Genomic DNA, 19,054 nt, shown 5'->3' with positions numbered 1-19,054 from the left:
CTTTTCAAATGGTAATGAAAACAATTTCTTGCGTGGATATTTTAATTGATCTTGTCACAACCCGTAGCGTTAGCATAATTGAGCCATAAATCTGATACTTTAGAAGCCCTCAGAACGTTGAACAGTAGCGGAAAATGGCAGCTCAATCATTATTTATTCCTAGATTAATAACTGGTTTTGATCTAGGTTCCAAACAAGGAACCCAAGAATTCAGCATATGTTTCCCCTGGTTTGTCCATGCAAACTATTGATTTGTGGCCTGAACACCTGCGAATTCATTACTATTTTTTTCCTTACTCCGCGCTTGACTAAATCGTCTTTAAATAATGAGGAATTGCCTTGCACATAATCTAAATCCCCCGTATAATGAATTGAAAAATGACGTGATAGTACCAGCGATGATAATTCATACTGCCACAATAGGAAAGAAGAACGTACAACCGGTTTACTGAACTTTGAGCGTACTCGTATTACGCACGTAGGTGCATATATGCATTATGCGAATTCCTTGGCGATTAAGCATATTTTTCATGCTTGAAACGCATTTGCGGGATTAAACAATTAATGGGCAATCGCCGTTTCGCGCCATTCCCTAAACTTTCCCTTTTCTTATGAAACTTTGGGTGCTCGAGGCCTGCAAAGAGCATACGGGATGTCCCTTTCAAATCCCACAACTTTATCGTTGTCGAACACAATGTCTTCAAAGATACCGTTTATTTCTACTCTACGAGAAGTCAAGTATCGGTACTTGAAATAAAAGATCCACTGAAGACCGAAGGAGGAAGTTGGCACCGTTTATTATGCACCGCAGCTCTAAACAATGATCGAATCGGTACATGACCCGATTCTAAATTTAACTTTCATAGTATCGCGCATAGTACGACCAGGACTTTATATTTTACACCGCTGTAAGACGATTTATTACTGTCAAACGTACTACAGTTAAACATGTCTCGTGTCTGTCTGAACCAGGCAGGAACTTTGATATTTAATAGATTCCGGAAATCGCTCCGTAAGTATTGCTTTTAGGCTTAAGACTTCCGGGAAGTTCTGACAACGTTTCCATGGTCAGATAAATCCGTATGAAGATTTGAAAGTTTCGGTGCCCCATCGGGAGTTGAAAATGTCGGTAAACATACCAAACCCACGAGAGCGTCTAAGATGGGTGAGATAAACTCGTGGTCAAGGCAGCAACCTTCTTTCGACTGAAAATTTAGTCTCTGAACTCCGCAGTAACGGTACTCTATAGTGCAATTTGTTATATGGAAACGAGGCAAGATTCCTGGACGCTTATCGACCCGCATCGTTAATCACGTTTCCGTTGATAATCACTCCTCCCTCGGCGCTTTTTCCAAAAAGTAATTTGCGTCTGTCTGCCAGACGGGGTTTGCTTAAGGAAATTGCCCGATAACTTGGAAATTTGACGGAAAGAAGCTCGGGTTGGCGGTAAAAATAGAAACCTTTCTCATTCTTTAACACACCTGTTCTTTGAATGCAAACACATAATCCGCCTCGATCATACATTTGAGTGATATTACATTCGAGATTAGTCTGATACACTCACACATACACACAAGCACAAACACACACACGCACACACACACACACACACACACACATAGACACACAAGCACACTAAGAATCACTAGAAAGCACACTAAAAAGCACTAAAAACGAAAGCGCATCGACGAAACTGCCTACTTGATGCGCCGCGCCGTCAAATTTACACTGGCAGCAAAAGGGGCCTGTGTGAGGTTAGAGACCCACACTGTATTCTAGTTCCAGGCGTATTTACAGCACACAATAAAACCGAGACCCCGCTCTATAGGACGGCGGCCTAGTGACTGAAACAGTGACGACTCGTCCGGTGCAACTCCACTATGAAAATTTCGGCTAATGACGGGTTTCAGCTGGCTTCGAAACGGCCGATGAAAACATCAAACGCTCCCTTTTCGCCAAATTGGCGAACGAAAGTGTAACGATTTTTCTTTTTATTTCTAGTGACTTACTAAAATCTAATTGTCGAATTGCAACTATTTCGACGCCGGCCTGGTGCCCGAAACAGTGGCGACTCGTTAAACGCAACCGGCGGTCTCTCGACAAATTCGCGAATGCGAGGCATGGCGGAATTTTTTTTTTTTTTGTGAAACTTTTCTTCGAGCCACCGCCATTGAACTGTCATTTTTTTCTACGTCCCCGTCAATCGGGCCTTACGTAAATTATGTCGACATGGCAATCGCCAAACAAAAAGTTGGACTCGCAATTTCTCAACCCAGAATTGACACTGCGTCGAAAATTTCCGCGAGAACCGCGCGAGTTGAGAAATGTCTAACGTGGATAAGTGGTGTTCCCACGTACCCACCCAACGCATTTTTATGTCGATACAAACAGAAAACATGTCGTGAATGAAGTTCCCGTTTCAACACAGTTTTAAAGCGAGTTTGTGACATTACGTCGTGCTCCCACGCACCATAACCTTAGACCTCGCGTTCTAACTGTTCAGGTTTCCTTTCCCCGTTCTTCGAATTTTACCACGCGTCCTTGCGGACTGTCATTCTTTTCGGTTAAGACAGTTGTTTTTGTATCCATAGATGTTTTTCTACGTCCCGTTCCTATTTAATTCAAATTTTCGCTCTTTCGCATTAAAAAACTTAGGACACCCCGTATGCTCAAATCACAGTGGAAGATATCAAAATGTTGCCACAACTAGACGGCTCGAGGGACCTCGAACGTTCTTCTGTATCGAATGTGTTTCCACCGCGGTCTGCAGTCGATTGCTCTTTTAGGAAAATTCTACTGAGCTTCAAGATTTTGCTAAAAACCTTTACAGGCAACGTTCCGTGCTAGTTAATAGAAAACAGACCTCAAAACAAGAATTTTCAACGGAAAACCTTCGCTGAAATGGGAATATTACCACCTGATTGGTACAAGCATTAACGCATGCACGAGGAGTGAAAAAAAATAGTGAAATAATCACAGTAATGAAGAATTTTATGTGATGCCCCGAAAAAAATGCATAATAGGGAAAATGGGCCGTTAACTGGAATCTAGCACTGCGTTGGCAAGCTCCGATGTTGGGGAAGCAATCACTTTACGAAGACTCCGTGATTTTACCTCACCTAGGTGATAACGAACTTACCTGCAGTCTAAGCATACAGGGGTATAATAATACATCTTAATGCGCGGTTTGTATTTTCTGTGCCGGTACAGTGCAATTATTTCCTTCTTCTGCAACATACAACTCTTTGCTTATAATGACTACGTACAGTTGCAATATGTAATAAATATAAATAGGCCCATTACCTACCAAGCCCCAATCGTGCTAGCATAGGTAAATTATGAAATGAACAGTTACTACGGCGGTAGTTCCTACGTTGCCTTGGTACTGCAATTAGACAAATAAAATGCTTTGGTACATGAGCGATAGTTATAGATAAAATTCCGCTAAATTACATTCCTAGAAACGTTACGCCACTGGCGAAAGCAATCTGGTTTGCCCTGTTTGAGCCGGGCTGCCACCCTAATCCTCTGTCTCCTTCCCCTTTAATAAAATACATTTGTGCCTCGCAGAGCCTTTTTTTTCCAATAATCCACTGATTAGCAGAGCTTCTCAAACTCCTATTTGACATCTTTCAATGAGTTTTTAACGTCCGGAAACTGTGTGCCAAACACAAAAATAAACATTTCAAAAGTGGCACAATAAAGCATCTGGAACGAATCTTCCAGGGCCTAATATTTTGGTGGCGTATAGGAAACATCTTCAGTGGCCTGAAAGCCCATAAAAAGCTAGCTTTTATTGTTCTTTGACATTTTTATAGGACCTCAGAGGGCAACCTTATTCCTTTCGTAAAAAGCGGCTCCCTAATTGATTGATGTGTCTTTCCTACGAAATTCTACACAGTAAACATACCTCTGTGCGACGATAAAACGAAGATTTGCAATAGTGATGCGAAACTCAACAAAAAAAAAAAAAGAAATCAACTAAACCAATAGTTCGATAAATTCAGTACAGAACCTCATTCAAAACACAATAAGAAAACTGAAATGTCGATAAGCACAGCTCTACTTTGAATCGAACTCAAAATAGGTGGAGCACTTAAAAACAACAGTTATCTGCTAGACATCAGCTAGGGTAAGCTTTTGAATTGCAGCTTATTTGAAATGAAAGCTTTCTGACAATCTGAACCCATTGAACTTACCATTGGCAGACTTAGAGACTTCTTACACAGGCGATCACTGGGTAAGGAGGATAAGGAAGAATCATACTTATCTGCAAAGATAATAAAATTATTTATTAAGCACGAAAATCGTAGGGAGAGTGTAGTTGGTGTGCGACCAGTTTCTATATGATTGCGAGAGGTTCTTTGGGGGCCGATCTGAGCACTCCGAGAGTTTGTCACACTCTTTGAGAAATAGAGGGGGGGGGGGGAGGAGGAGGAAGAGAGGGGGGGTCATAACCTCCCGTTAATCAAAGAAAGTCGTCAATTTTTCCGGTTTGCTACTAACGTTCTGCCTTTGGCCGATGGCTTCAGGCTCTCACGCGGCTTTGAACTTTTCGTGTGCTGTGCCATTTGAAAGTCCTTCCCGCGGGTTCATACGTGTATGCATATCGGGACACTCCGCTCAAAAAGCAGCTCCAGGGTTGGCTTCATTAATAATTTCATCGTGTACGAAATCGCCCCCTTCTTGTGACCTTTCTTTCACCGCTTTTTGAGGTACTAAATTTCGATTTCGGTCGGCTTGTAAAAACGACGCACTTCCTACGATACACGGCGTAGCGAGGAGCGTAAGGGCCAATGCGTCAATCTCTCGCTAACTTTTTTGAAAATCATCGCTTTCGTCTAACGTTACGACTTATTTCGGCGCGTTTTCTTCGTGGAAAATGGCGGACTTCCAGCGCGTTTCGCAGATCAAATCACGCATGGGTTTCCTCCAGTCTTCTTCGGACCCAGGCCCGTGTAAACTTCTTTAGTTTAATTGCGCCCATTTGACTTTTAAATATTCAACATTTTCCGTTCAATTTACATACTTTACATTTTATCGCGGTTAAAAACCGAATTTGCATTTTCTCATTAAACCTTCTGGACGGCGGCGTGTTAAAGACCTTGACAGTTGTATAATTTCCAATGCAGCTCGAATTAATGCATCGTGAGGACCTTGTCTGGAATATAGAAATTTCAAACGAACGATAACACAACTTTCCGTGAACCCCGAAAGGTCTCGGAATGGTCCTCTATAGCTCTCTAAATGTACGAGAATCATTACCGACACTTCTCTTTTAATAATGGAGAACCGAAAAAATCTCGTCGACAAACCTGGGGTGGCAGTCAACATCCCCGGTTCGGTTTCCACACCCTTTTCTCTAATCCCTCTTATTTTATTCTGCCTCGTTGGTCACGTGTAGTCAATATTAGGTGTCCAAACATCAAAAGGGATCAATAGTGCATCGTTCGGGCTCGGTTTTCTTAAAGCTTAAGACAAATAACTTAACGAACTGCCTCCCTTGCATAAACGCCCCGGTGTCGAATTAGCGCTATCGAATGCCAATGAGCGATAAATAAAGTGTTTGCTTAATGTCCTCCAATAATGCCAAGGTTAATGCAGTGTGTTTCGGTCGACAATTTAAGGAGACGCAGCTTAAGCGGATCTGCGTAAAACCCTGGAAATGGAGTCGGATGATGAGCCAAATGGATCATTAAACTTTGTCGATAAAAACAATTCGAAGGTTAAAAATTCAGGCCCAGGGGAATCGGTCAACAACTGTCGCGGGCCGAAAAACCGGTCATCATTAGAAGGGTCCCAAAAAGACCCATTAAAACCCATTCGGTCGCGAACCGCCCGTGCATTCTTTCTCATGAAAATAGACTCATGAAAAGGACTAGATCATCGAAGTCGTGCAGGAATTAATTAAACATTGTTTGACCAGACGCTAGCAGCTAGAAGGCAGTGGCGAAATGCAATATTATAGCTTCTCCTGCTACTGCACATTTAAACCTTGAACGACCAAACACGCAAAGGTTTGTCCATCACTCCGTACGTGACCATACTCGATATTTACGGTAAATAATTGCATTAGACGCATTAAAGTGGGTTTCTTGGAAAGGCATTTGACCTCCGCCATGGTTCACTACAATCTGGAACAGCAACTAAGTAATTAATTCTGGACTCGCTGGAACTATTTGCTTTTCAATTTACACGGAAATTTCCAGTCCGACCTCATTTAGAAATTGACTTGGAAGAAGCGAATAAAAAAGTGCATTTCTCTGAAACCGAAACTTCGATTTGGGAAAGACTATGGAACAGTTTCCGCCCAGAACAAGTATCACGGCTCCCATCTGGAGAGAAGCGAGCCTTGCGAAACTTCCAAGGCAGTTCCACCGTTTCGGAGTGGATGATCAGACATTTTTACAAATGGAAAAAATAGGTAAAAAGGATCTTCCTCCCTAGAACGTTTTAAAGGAAATTTGAAACCTGTCGTTCCTGGATCTAATCGAGTGATCTTATGTGCACTCTGTACAACTCGATTGAGATCCTGGAGCCGTTCCGAGGAATCGACAAGACGAAGCGTCCAGAAAACGAGAGGAAAACTGTTTTACCAGTTGTTTCGAGTTAACCTAAATCCACCAGAATGAATTCAAAACGATCCCAATTTGGGTTGGTTTCGTTTCGCACAAATGGATTACTAGTCAGAAGTATTAGTCTATCGGCCTGACAGCGTCATTCCGAGCCGGCAGATTGCAACAACTTGTCGTCTGTCAATAATGAAGTTGACATAAATATCGACAGACGACGATCTAGGTTCGTCCTGTCTGTTAGTGATTTCGAGACTGTGTGTGTGTGTGTCTGCTACTCTGGGCTACTTTTTTCGGTTGAGAACTAATGCTTCGCAATCAATTTCAAATCACGAACTCGGTGGGTATTCCTCGAAAAGCGGTCCGCCCGAAAAAAAAAAACGACGGAATAAATTCTTATCGAATTCCTTCCTGCGTCATTTCTTGTTTCGTGTAGGACCGGTGGCAGGCCCGGTTGCCGAATTAAGACCGGCGGCGGCGCGACGCCTCCAGAGTCGGTCGGTGCAACGGCGACGGCGCACCGGTCGGCGTCGACGTCGAGCTCGCGTCGAACTTGAACCCAATCGCGGCCTTGGTCGGCACGTTCACCTCTCACTCGCACTCGGAGGTCAGTGCTGGCACACCGCATTTTTTTCAGCTGTATTGTTGTGAATTCGGCTAGACGTCAGAGCGAGACGAATTTTGCAATAGACCGGATCTCTTGCGAACCCGTGATTGCAATCCCAACGGGCTTTTACGGTAGATCAGTTCGACCACAGCACATAAACACGCGTGGAAGAGCAACTCCGCTACATGTCAATCGTCAAATATCTCTCATAGTTATTACGAACGATCGGCGCGTTCAGTCGTGAAGATTCGTACATCGAAATTGCTCATTTCAATTTTGCAGCTTAATACGATTTGCCGCGTTAAGTTTGCGCTAAAGCGAAATTCAACTGCCGCTGCAATTGCTGCAGCGCAGCTATCCTTCGAACGCGCCCACCCGTCATCTTCATTTATCACAATACCGATATACAAGCGGTAGAACCGGGATTGTCAGTAATTATCAATTTCGAATATTGTTTGCAAATCGAGGGAAACATTTTCGGAAATGTTGGGTAACACCTGTTATCTTATCACAGCCGCAGGTTGATACCACGGGAGTGGCACCACTCCCTCGACGCCGATAAAGGTTTCGAGCAAATATCGAATCGTTGCAATAAATGGAATAATGGCAAGAACAAAGAGAACGGTAGAGAGCCACAATGAAGCCGCGAGAAACCCCAGAGAGCACCCGTAGCTGCTCCTCGGAGTCCTCCCCTTCGCCTTGGACAAACACCTCCTGCCAACGGCGGCGCAGAAAAGAACGGAACCCGACCTGTGAAGGCACCCGAAATCCCCAAACCTCCGGTTTCCAACGCGAAACGTAGTGGTACGCAGAGTCGAAAGCCTTCGACAGATCTCCGAGTACTACCGCAGAAATATGTGCGGAACTGACGTGCCGTGGCGCCCGAGCAGCGCTGCAGTTGCCTGAATGCGCCCAATGGCGAATTCTTATTAAAGAGCTCGTCACAGAGGGGATTTCTGAAGCAGCAAGAAGAATCCGTTTGAGAATTGATGAATTCATTTGAGACCTGGAGGAAACGGGTGCGATCTGGCGGGGTGCAGGCCAAACCTTTTCAAGGGCCAATATCCCAGAAACGGTTAAACGTAGTACATCAAATCGGGACATAAAGATTGTCATCGCACATGAAAACGACTATGCTTTTTTCCTCGAAAACGGCCGTTATCGTTTTCGTCAAAGCAATGATTTCCTGCACATTGCTTAAAATTAACGGATATAGGTTCCCGCATAATTTAAATGGGATGGCGCTTATTGCCGCTCAAGTGAGACTAACAATTATTATTTTACGTAATGACTCACGTCTGATCCTCGTTTCGATCTCCGTCACTCGCATTCACACAAAGCAGCGGAACCGGTACGAACGTCACTTAAGAAAACAATGAAAATTACGATTTCTAAATATAAGTGCTACTGAAATAACTGAAACACTCCGTAGCTTTACCAAAATCTGTTTTTCTCAGCTGTGGGCACGTACACGTTATATTCCGTCTGAAAACACAAACGTAATAAATAATGTTGCTTAGGTCGACCATGCCGATTAGTCACAAATCTGACGAGATCTCGTCATGTGCCTCGACGTCGTCGGCACTCGGTAATTTTAGAAAATCGAATGAAAATCCATTACTACCTCATCCTTGCGGTGGCACTTCTTCGGCTTCTTTCAACGTAGATTTACATGCGTCAGCATCGGAAACGTGTAGGAAAGGAAGTGTGCCATATAATAACCGTAAATTTGGTTGTGGCTCACACACGTACCTCACGAGAGAGATAGTTGCGTTTGTCTACGCTCGTACAATTGCTCAAACCGACAGGAAAGTGCTAAGTGTCGCACGCACCTGGAACCCTCGGAACTGATTATTCAACTGAAAAACCCTTTAAAGGAGACGATTAATACGTAAAAGCAATCGTCGAGGACTGAGTCAGCAGAAGAAAAACGGATGCATTAGACATTTTTCCTTGTATGTTATGAGCATCGGATGACGATCGCTTCACCGTGTCTTTTGACTCATCGCGAGCGGAATCCCTGGAAAGCGCGCCCTCCCCGAGAGGCGGCAACAGCGCGGCGCTCTCTTGTTCTCGAGCCACCGTAGTTGTCCAAGAAGTTGCAGCAACTGTCGAAGCAAACACGACGTCGCCAAATTAGCATTATTATCCCTGAAAATCGCTATATCAACGCAGGAAGTTGCTTTTGACGGCACTCCGCGGTTATCTCAAATGCCTTATCGATAGGTATATTGTGTAATACTGATCGTGTGGCCAGAGAGGGGAATTTTGGCCTGGTTGAACCGCATGTTTGTGTTGAATCATAGAAGAAAACATGTTTGTTTTTGCGTGTTTATCGATACCGTTATCACAATAACGTTAATAATCGAGTGTTAACTAAATACGAATTTTCCGTAGGAACATAATTTTACCACGCCCGTCAGCTTATCGGTTTGCACCGGTTGGTTTTCGCAAAATCAAAATTAACCCGAAAATCAATCTTTCGCGGCGATAAACAGCTGAGAATGAAAACTCCAGATACAGTAGCGGCCCTAATTATGGACAATTTAAATATCCCTGTAAATCTTCCTGCTACGTTGCGCTTGTAGGACTATTTGAACACTGCTGCTACTCAAGGATGTACACTATCAAAATGTACATTAAAGTTAGATCTGAGCGATTCTTGCGCAGTGCCAACAAGAGGAAAAAATCAATGCAGGCAAAAGTGCGGAAGTCTTTAAGTTCTATTTAAATAACGTAGCATTTAGCTCGAGTTTTACTGTATATTTGGTGGCTGCTCCGTTTCCCTTAATAACTGCACGGTTCACAGACTGAACAAGTTTTCTACAAATTTCTAAGGGAATTAATTTCCATTCTTCCTCTAGAACGTCGAACAACTGCCCGACATAACGAATTTTTTCCTTCCGAATTGGTCTTCCACAGCGTTCCCACAGATGTTCGATGGGGCTAATGTCAGGGTTCCGGGACGGCCATTTCATTTTCGGGGCGTAATTTTCTTGAAGACAATTTTTGACGAGCTTTGACGCTCGGGTCGTTGTCTCGCTGAAAACTCCAGGACGGAGGCATTTCCCTCCCACCGAACGGAAGCAAGCGGTTTTCTAAGATGTCTTTGTACACGAACCGGTCCGTGGTCCGGTCTGTTTTAATTAACGGCCCGACCCCAGATGCTGAAAAACATCCCCGAACTATGACGGTCTCGCCGCCACGTTTCACAGTGGACAATCGACGCTTGGGGTCGAATCTCGCATTCTCGGGACGTCTTACGTATCGAATACCATCACTGCCGAATGACTGAAATTTACTCTCGTCACACCACAAGACGGTATTCCACTTTTTTGCGACCAGTTCATATGCTGCCAAGCGAACGCAGGACGCGCCTTCCGATTTGTTGTTTTTTTTTGTATTTTTTTTGGAAATGAGCGGTTTCATGGCAGCGACCCCACCAAGTGAACCTCCAGCTACCAAGATTCGCCGCGCCGCTCGGTTCGAAAGCACGATATTGTGCTCTTCGGCGAGGTGTCTCGAAATATCAATCGAAGCCCAATGGTGGACGTTCTTCTTACGTCCTTCTCGTCAACTTCTCGGCGCTTTTTGGACGCTTTTTAGGCGTACCCGGCCCGGGAAAATTGCCTGTCGTGCCACGTTCGCGAAAACGTTTCGGTATTGTTCCTTTGAGATTTGAAGTACTAGAGATGTCGCGCTGCATGTGTCCGTTCCTGGGTAACTCAACGACGCGTTGTCCTGATTCCTGAGATAAGTGGCGCTTTGGCATTGTCGCCGCGATCGAACTCTGTTGCGTCACACACAGGTTTTGTAAATTTAACTATTATTTGCTTTTTTTTTTGTTAGAAAGAAATCTGAGAAGTTTCCGCGCTTTTTTCCGCGGTAAATTTTCGTTGTTATCCCCGTTCGGAATCAAGTTTCGACAGATGCCAACGCACCGAGCGATAAGGTATCAAAAGCAGAGTCCATTACACGTTTCGAACTTAAAATTTTATCCGTCGATCGAAAAAAAAAAAAAAAAAAAAAAGAGGGATACTTGAAGTGTTTCCACACTTGCGGCCGCTGCTGTATCTCGAAAACGCGCGGATGTTTTCACAGATAAAACTTTTGCCCGCGCCGAGTGTCCGCCTGGCACCTCATCGCCGAACAATGAGCCATTAAAAAATCACGTTACTCAAGGTTAGGACAGTTTCATCATCGTCTCGAAAACGTAACGCTTTGGCGAATTATCACCGCCACAAAACGGTTTTTATTAATAGATCCCTCGTTAGTGGCCGCCGTGACCTATCGCAACATTAAAACGACAACCATTATTTATGCCGACAAAGATGATTAAGACGAAAAACTTGTTTTGGCAAAGCGATCCCGTAATGAATATTCAAAATTCGGCGTCAATTCATTAAGTTGAAAAATTGCGAAGCGCAATAACCTGCCTCAACGAAGCGGCCGAAATTGACGATTTTACAACAACAATTACAAAGTGAGTTTTACCAGCTGAAGAATGAGGTCATCAAAAGTAAAAGCAAAAAAAAAAGGAGAAGAAAAAAACGCAGCTCGTGCGAAGACAGATGCGAAATAGAGGTAATTGATACGAGGTCTGGTGTGGCAGTAATGGTATCGCCATCTATTTATACCAATTGCTGCAACTATAAATAAGAGACTTCTCAGTGGGGGACATGGGAATCGGGGTCGAGATGAATGTTCGAGGTAATCATAACGCTAATTAGATATTTGCGTTCGCTATAAATTTCTGGAAATGTATATTTAGGAATATTTGCATAAGATCAATGATTTTTACCAGCGAAACGAGTTTGGAGCCGTGAGCGGAGGAATTTGAAGCAAAGTCCATTTGTTGCGCTTTTCATCGAAAATGATACTGCATGTCTGCTCGGGTTCTCGAGATGCATATCGAACGTACACGAAGCTCTTCAGAAGGGCAACGAGCACGTTAATCGGATCTTCGCAGAAGACGTACCTAAAATCAATGCGTCAGAGGAGACCGATGATTTTGAACGAGAGAACCGCCTTCGCTTCAGCACCTCAACGGTCAAACCTCAGGCTTCGTGAGAGACCGCACGAGGAAAACGCTCAGAAATTTAAATTACAAAACTTTCAACACTCGCTGGGATATTCGGAATGAGCTTCGCGATCCCCCCCCCCCCCCCCCCCCCCCACACACACAACGGGGATGTTCCATGAATGCAGCTACGGAAAAAACGATATTGCACAAGAAATCTTGAAGGAATCCCAAGGAGGGCGGGCGGCCGGGAGGAGGTAACTTTCGCTCTTGGAGTGCCGCGGAAGAGACTGCGACGAACCCGGTGGAATTACGAGAGCCCTTGGAGGGAAATCTAGAGCGAACTTCTACCACTGATACGAATCACTAAAAGGGGAATGGACACACTAGTTGCAAAGACGAACGTCATTTTTAACGCTTCAGTGGAAACCGTCACTCCCCGGGCGGAAAAAATCCACGATCCAGCAGCGAAACTGTCAGAAAAACCGAGAAAAGGGACATCCTGGAGTTACAAGACGGGGGTAAATAGCGCGTTCAAGAATTGCCCGGAGGCAAGTGAGACTGAGGGGTATCTCGACAAAAGCATGGTGGAGAAACGCTTGGAAAATTACGGAATCCAAAGCAAAATTCCATTGAGCAGAGCCCCACGATAAGGGGCTCTGGTTTCGAAGCGGCAGAGATATATTTTGGGATCGCTAAATCGCAGATAAGCGTGCGTCCAAGAATTATCTAAGCCGAAGGAAACTGGGGTGTGCCTTGGACGGAGATACAGCGGAGGAGCGCCGGGAAAAATTGACAAAACCAATGGGGGAGATTCGATCGAGGAGAGCCCCACTCTGGTTAAGGAGTGCTCAAGTGTACGAATGCTTCATTCTGGCTTAATAAATTTTTCACATCCCGCTGTGTATTATGTGCAACGCAACGCACATAAACCTTCAAACTCACATAAACCAAATAAATAATTATTGCTAAACCGTTAGATATTTATGAAGCTTTAGTACTCTCGCATACATGGACTTCCGCAAAATCATTAGCGAGTGAAGGACGATGCACAATAACACATTTGTTTCGAAACAAAGGCTTGTTAAAGTACTAATTCAAAGTCTTTATTAATGTATGTAAGTACGAGATAGTACCGTTGGGTTCCTTTTGAGGTACGTTCGGCCGAAAAAAAAAATGTTTATTCCTCTTTGTGTGATTTATGTTCGGTAATTAGATGTGCCTTAATTAAATTTCCGGCACTGAGATTCACCACCTAAAACCCTGAGCCGAAGCAGCCGCAGGACGCAACAACTCTACTTCGTTGGTTACTCAATAGACACGTCGATTAGTCGCATCTGCGCGGCGACGTGTCCGTAGCACCGCTTGTGTTTAAATATCCTTTGCGGTCGGGTACAATAGTCACTTGTGGACCCAATATATGGAAGCTGGGCAATTGTTAATTGCCGGAAACCCTGTAGGTACCTGACCTTAAACGGCTCTGGACGATAATATAAATAATAATTGTCGGTAAATATGTCACCAGTGGTAATCGATCAGGCTTATCGGCTGAACTCAAGGTTATCAAGCTTGAGAGTGCTTTTACACGAGAAGCTTAAGTAGATGTATGTGTACCTTCTTCTGCTCTTTAAAACTAATGCATTACCATGCTTTAATGCATGAAGCTTACCTTTGCCGCCGATCGCTGCAGGGACTTACCACGTTAACATGAGGGTACATACCTGGAAAAAAGGAAATTATTTATATAAAAATTGAAGGGGGACATTTTTTTTTTCAGTTTAAAACATCAAAGCCCTTGTTAATAAACATAATTACCCAGTTAAGTACCCACATGAGCAATTAAGCTCATTTACAAGAGTCTTCCTATTTATGACCTAGTTGCTAGGTCGCCTAGAACCATGTAACTGCACCATGTAATTCGCCCAAAAGCGAGTAGCGTTAATTGCATTAAAAACGTCAAAATTATAGCACTTCCTGTTTTTTGTCCCTAGTGCTGATAATAAGCTTTTTACCACATCAATTAGGCCCGTTGGCAGTCTGGAAATACTCAGAATGCCTAAAAGATGTTAATCAACTGTAGAAGCCAAAACCATTGTCGTCAGCTGGATTTATAACAGGATCAAGTTCCTTTCTCATATTTTTAGCTACAAAAACCTCTGGCTCATATTAAATGAACCCCGTGTTCTATGAAGCTCCGTGTGTGGTACGTGCATGCAAGCGGGAGGTTGGTTTTGCACGAAACAAGAGGTTTTTACGTGTCATTAGCGAAGAACAATAGGAAAACAAATAAGAGTGTTGCAGAAAACCGGTAGAATGGAATAGAAATATGGGTTTATGCACCTACAAGTTCAAGTGCGCAAATATGGGACTCGAAAAAATTCAATTGCAGGCCCGAAGCCTCGGAGAAGCCGATTTAGGCGCCTTGCGAAGCCGCGATAATAGGAAAATTCGAGGAGCAGTTTTTCACTCAAATGGATCGACTCGTGTCTCGTATGGGTCGCGGATACCCCGGACGAGGCCCGGGGTCCTCGAAAACACGCTTTGGGGGGACGTTAATTTCGGGCCGGAGCACGGAGACGTGCCGTTCCTCGTTTAAATTTGGGCTCTTGATGTGATGCAGCTCGGCGAACGTTCATTTCCAGGCGTTTGCTAAATCGAGAATTGAAGCGATCCCGTACCTCAGAAACTAAAAAGGACGCAGAGAATCCGGGAGGGAAAATCTCGACAAAAATTAGGTTGGGTCCGGGTAATTGCCCAACGTATTCAATCGTCAAGAAGAGAACTTCGAATTGATTGACAGATGACATTGGCAACAATCGGTCAACAACGTAAACAACGATAGTGCAACTCGGCACCGGTGGTACCAAGGTGATCGAATCGTTCTGCAAGGCGATTGCCTACAGAACGAAGACTAGACAATCGCGTAGATTGTCATTTCGACGGAAGTTTAGGCCGAAACTCCTCAAGAAATAACTCAGCGCCCACTCAATTTTAAGGCCCATGCGTACCCGACATGACGCACGTTCGATTAAGGAATCGACCGAGCATACGTCACTATTTTCCGTCTTCGAAGGAGTCCGACTGTGGCGGAAACTTCGCGGAACACGCTCGTGAAACGTTTAATTCAATAAACCCAAAATTCATGGTGAAACGTTTCACTTTAACAGCACTAGTGTCAACATCTGTCCTGCCCGGGGGCAGGATCGAATGTAAATAAACCGTGAATAGATGATATGGCTTAGTAGTACCGTCAGCCGTAACACGGCGGCTGATGCAACGTAGCTTCGACCAACGGGTCAATGCACCAAATAGAAGGTCACTTTAGAGTGAGAAACAGCCATCTTCCGCCAAAGCACGTGGGCCGCATTACATCAAGAAAGTACGTGCATGTCGAGTCTCAGCAGCGGATGCGCAATTCCACAATGGTCATAACACTACTAGAGAGGGCAATGAGGACTTAGTGCTAAAACTAGCACTGAAGAGCGAGGACTTGTCAATGCGAAACAATGCATGAGAAAGTTGGTGCATTTGATGCAGACAAAGAACAGTTTAAGCAAGCTTAATTGGTACCGGCCCACACTTTTGTTGTTCGCCTACATCACTGTTATATGAGAGAGCATTAGGTATCTAGGTCAACATAGCTATTATAAAAGCGAAACTGTATACACATATTATACGTTAAGCAAATCCAGAAACAGAGGACTTTCCTATTAATACTAAGCGTACGCGGGGAAACTATGGAGCGAATGAAAAAAGGACCATAAATCTCGAGTACCTTCTGAGGAAACCATAATCCTATTACGGGCAGTGTTCATTTGAAAAAGCAGTGAAAAGAAAAAGAGAGCCAAGGCACATATAAGGATTTTTCAGGGCACCAAATTCGAGGAATGAAATACATTACCGGTAGGAAGAAGATTTTCAGGAATTTCTGCCCGAGTACTTACGTGAGAATTCTCAGGGAATTGGAATCCAATAAAAATCTATTGTCATTTTTCTTTTAACGCGAAGGTTTATTTATAAAAGCTCGTACAGTTTCAGGAAATCCACGCGTGGGCCGAGCCGAAGCTCCTACAAGTCGACACGAAACTTTGAGGAAACCCTTCAGCATTCGCTACCACGGAATGACAGCCCGACCAGTCGCCCGCACCAAGTACGGCAAGGATCGTGGAAAATGTCGTCCTGGAACGACTCGGAGGAGGCGAAGAACGCCACCCCGCATGACCGACTTGGATTCAGGACGCAACGTTCAACGGAGCTTCGGGTGCTGCGAACGGTGGAATTCATCGCGGACAGCTGCAGGAAGAACGCTGTCGGACGTCACCAGGACATTCTCCGGGGTGCGGTACTGCTGACGAGGACGATCGACGTCCGACTTCCGAGATCGCCGGTGAAACTCTTCGTCGGCGACAAGAGCTTCAGGACCGAGCTGGACAGGCGGCGCTTGACTTACGGGACGATGGAAGCGAAAGTTCCTCAGAGAGCGGCGCTACATACGTACGAGCTAGAAACGGAGGAAAAATGGACATCGTGGGCAAACGAGCGCCTTAATAAACGCACATGGAAACTGACCACAGTTTTTTTCTTTCTCCACATTCTACCGCCTTAAGCACGAGTCTATTCGTTTTGCGAACGATCGTCCGACGACGAGATTTGCAGCAAAAATCGGGGGCTACAGGATGGTGCACGAAAACTGGGGAGGGCGTGCACGCAACGGGCAAAATAGTCCGGGAAACAAAATCAAAGGCGAAAAACCCCCTTCGTTATTGGTCCCCCTTCGGCCCTCTGAAAATCCTATTTGTAATTTACGAATAAATCTGCGATTAGCTGCCTTGGAGCAGAAATTTGGGGCTGCTAGGTGAGCTAGCAGACGTGGGATCGAGCGTAGGGGGCAGGCAAACGTAAGGCCGCAAATTCGCTTTCCGCACTTCCTGTCACTCACAACTCGACCGCTCACCATTTCTCCTCCATGACGCTCGACTATTCTCCCCCCCGAAAATACACTTTTCAAGGCACTAAACTACTACTTTAAAATCCCCGTTTTAATGGCGAGACACACTTTTATTGGCGCGATACGTTTAAAACTGATGAGTAAATGCCTCTCGTAATGCCTAACGTCAATTGCAACAAAGTTTATTTTTAAAAGCACCCCGCTTGGAGGTCCCATTCCTCGTTTTTATGGCCCTAAAAGGCCATAACCTGGCCCGAATAACATCGGTGCGTACAGCTTTCTAAAAATATCTACAATTTTGATATCCAAAGCCAAAACAGGTGTTTGACTGATATTGAAAAGAGGTGGATAACAAAACGACCTAATGGAGAATAGATCTAAGATAAAGTACTTAAGCCCGATCGTTCTTATTTGAAAAAGAAAAAATCGTGAGTCGAAAGAGCAGATGTTGATATAGGGTGTACGTGCAAGCCTACAGCTGCGAAGAGAAAAATCGACTCAGACTTCACAGACCGCGGATCAATACTCGTTTTAGGCCCCAAAGGACACTGCCAAACTGGTCTAGTAGGCAATCGACGTCGAAGGGCGAACGCACGCAATTCGGGGCCCGCGATGCGGGCCCGCGAGCGAACGCACTTTTGAGCGATTCAAAGTGACAATTCGAACTTGCGAAAACGTCAAACGCACGCTCCCCACGCAATTCCGTCGGTCTACGTCCAAGGCAAATTGGTCTACGCCCGTCCAACGATGCACTTCCTTCGAGAGAAACACCCATCGAGGTCGCTTCTGAAAAAAGTGCATTGTTAACAGGTAAAACTAGGGCCCAACAGCTGAGCCATTTTTCAGGCAACGATCAAACTCGCAATCGCGTCACTTCATAGGAAAACATACGTCATTTTCATGTGGGTATTTCGTATTAACTGGTTACATCCCAGCTGCAATTCCCGCTAACAATTCTAATCAAAAGGGAATATCGGTGCGATGAAATAACGTAACGTTCGGGCCCGAGGCGTCGGAGTTGACATCATAATTTGCCATTTACCATTAGAAGGTGAATTACGTCATTTTTAATCGTTCAAATGCACTCATCAAATGCGATTTATCCTCTCTTCAATGTCACAGTTATGGGCATACCCACCTACGGCGGGCTCATTAAAATTCATTACGATGATAATTCGCCATCGCGGAGAAATTGCGTATTCCGCGGCGATTTCCACGAAAATAAGGTCTCTTACAGAGAGGGAGTTCGCCAGTGGAAAAACTTACACTCCGGAAATGTACACTTAACGCCCCTAGAATTCAAGTTCCTGTCGGTAATTCCCGATCTAATCTCACGCGATAATCTGCCTTCCAGTTCAGTCATAAATTTATTGTCACTTATTGTGCCTACTAACTCGGTATTTAAATAACCTGCATGTTTTATGGAACAAACTTGAAAACCCATGCAAAGGAGCGTGGGAATTCACCTCACACGCTTGTGCCGAGGAAGATTTAATTAGCACTCAAGTACATAGTAAAATGAATGCTGTCCGGGAATTCGCCGATAAAATTAATGGGTGGCGTGCATCGGATTAATCGATCAGCACTAATCGAAATTCTTCAAAAAAAGAAAAAAAAAAAGAAAAAAAAAGCAATTAATTTAAAAATTGCAAGAGAAATCAGGACCGCTGGTACCGCTGGACGCGGCCCTCGCTCCGACATCAGCTGTGGCTCGATGGTGCAAAATACCCGCGTGCATTAATTATCATTTAACACAAAATTTGCGCCGAGGAACATGTGCTTGAACAAATTATGTATATCGAATGGAACCCCCATATTATTTTAATAAACGTCTGGGGGGCTGAATTAAAGGAGAGCTCTGTCAACATCAATCGTGGGTATGGTGGTCAGGTGATGGCAAGTCAGCA

The 19,054-nt window shown here is 44.5% G+C and overlaps 1 protein-coding gene across 6 annotated transcripts in view; it reads right to left on the bottom strand.

The window, feature by feature from the left end:
* The window catches only part of jing (AE binding protein 2 jing), a 40,179-nt gene that overhangs the window by 12,144 nt on the left and 8,981 nt on the right, over positions 1-19,054 (bottom strand). The window contains exons 1-2 of one of the 6 annotated variants that reach the window (XM_066298217.1): positions 1,611-2,080; positions 1,482-1,551 (exon numbers count right to left, since the gene is read on the bottom strand). The exons of 2 other annotated variants lie outside the window; for them this stretch is intronic. In XM_066298217.1, coding sequence (XP_066154314.1) covers positions 1,482-1,504 — 23 coding nt within the window. In that variant the 5' untranslated portion in view covers positions 1,505-1,551; positions 1,611-2,080. 3 more of the 6 variants (XM_066298218.1, XM_066298220.1, XM_066298219.1) reach the window with 3 other exon arrangements.

This window comes from Euwallacea fornicatus, chromosome 30 (genome assembly GCF_040115645.1).
Source record: "Euwallacea fornicatus isolate EFF26 chromosome 30, ASM4011564v1, whole genome shotgun sequence".
Taxonomy (NCBI): Eukaryota; Metazoa; Arthropoda; class Insecta; order Coleoptera; family Curculionidae; genus Euwallacea; species Euwallacea fornicatus.
Note: the sequence above shows the minus strand (reverse complement) of the source record. Positions and strands in the feature narration are given on the sequence as shown.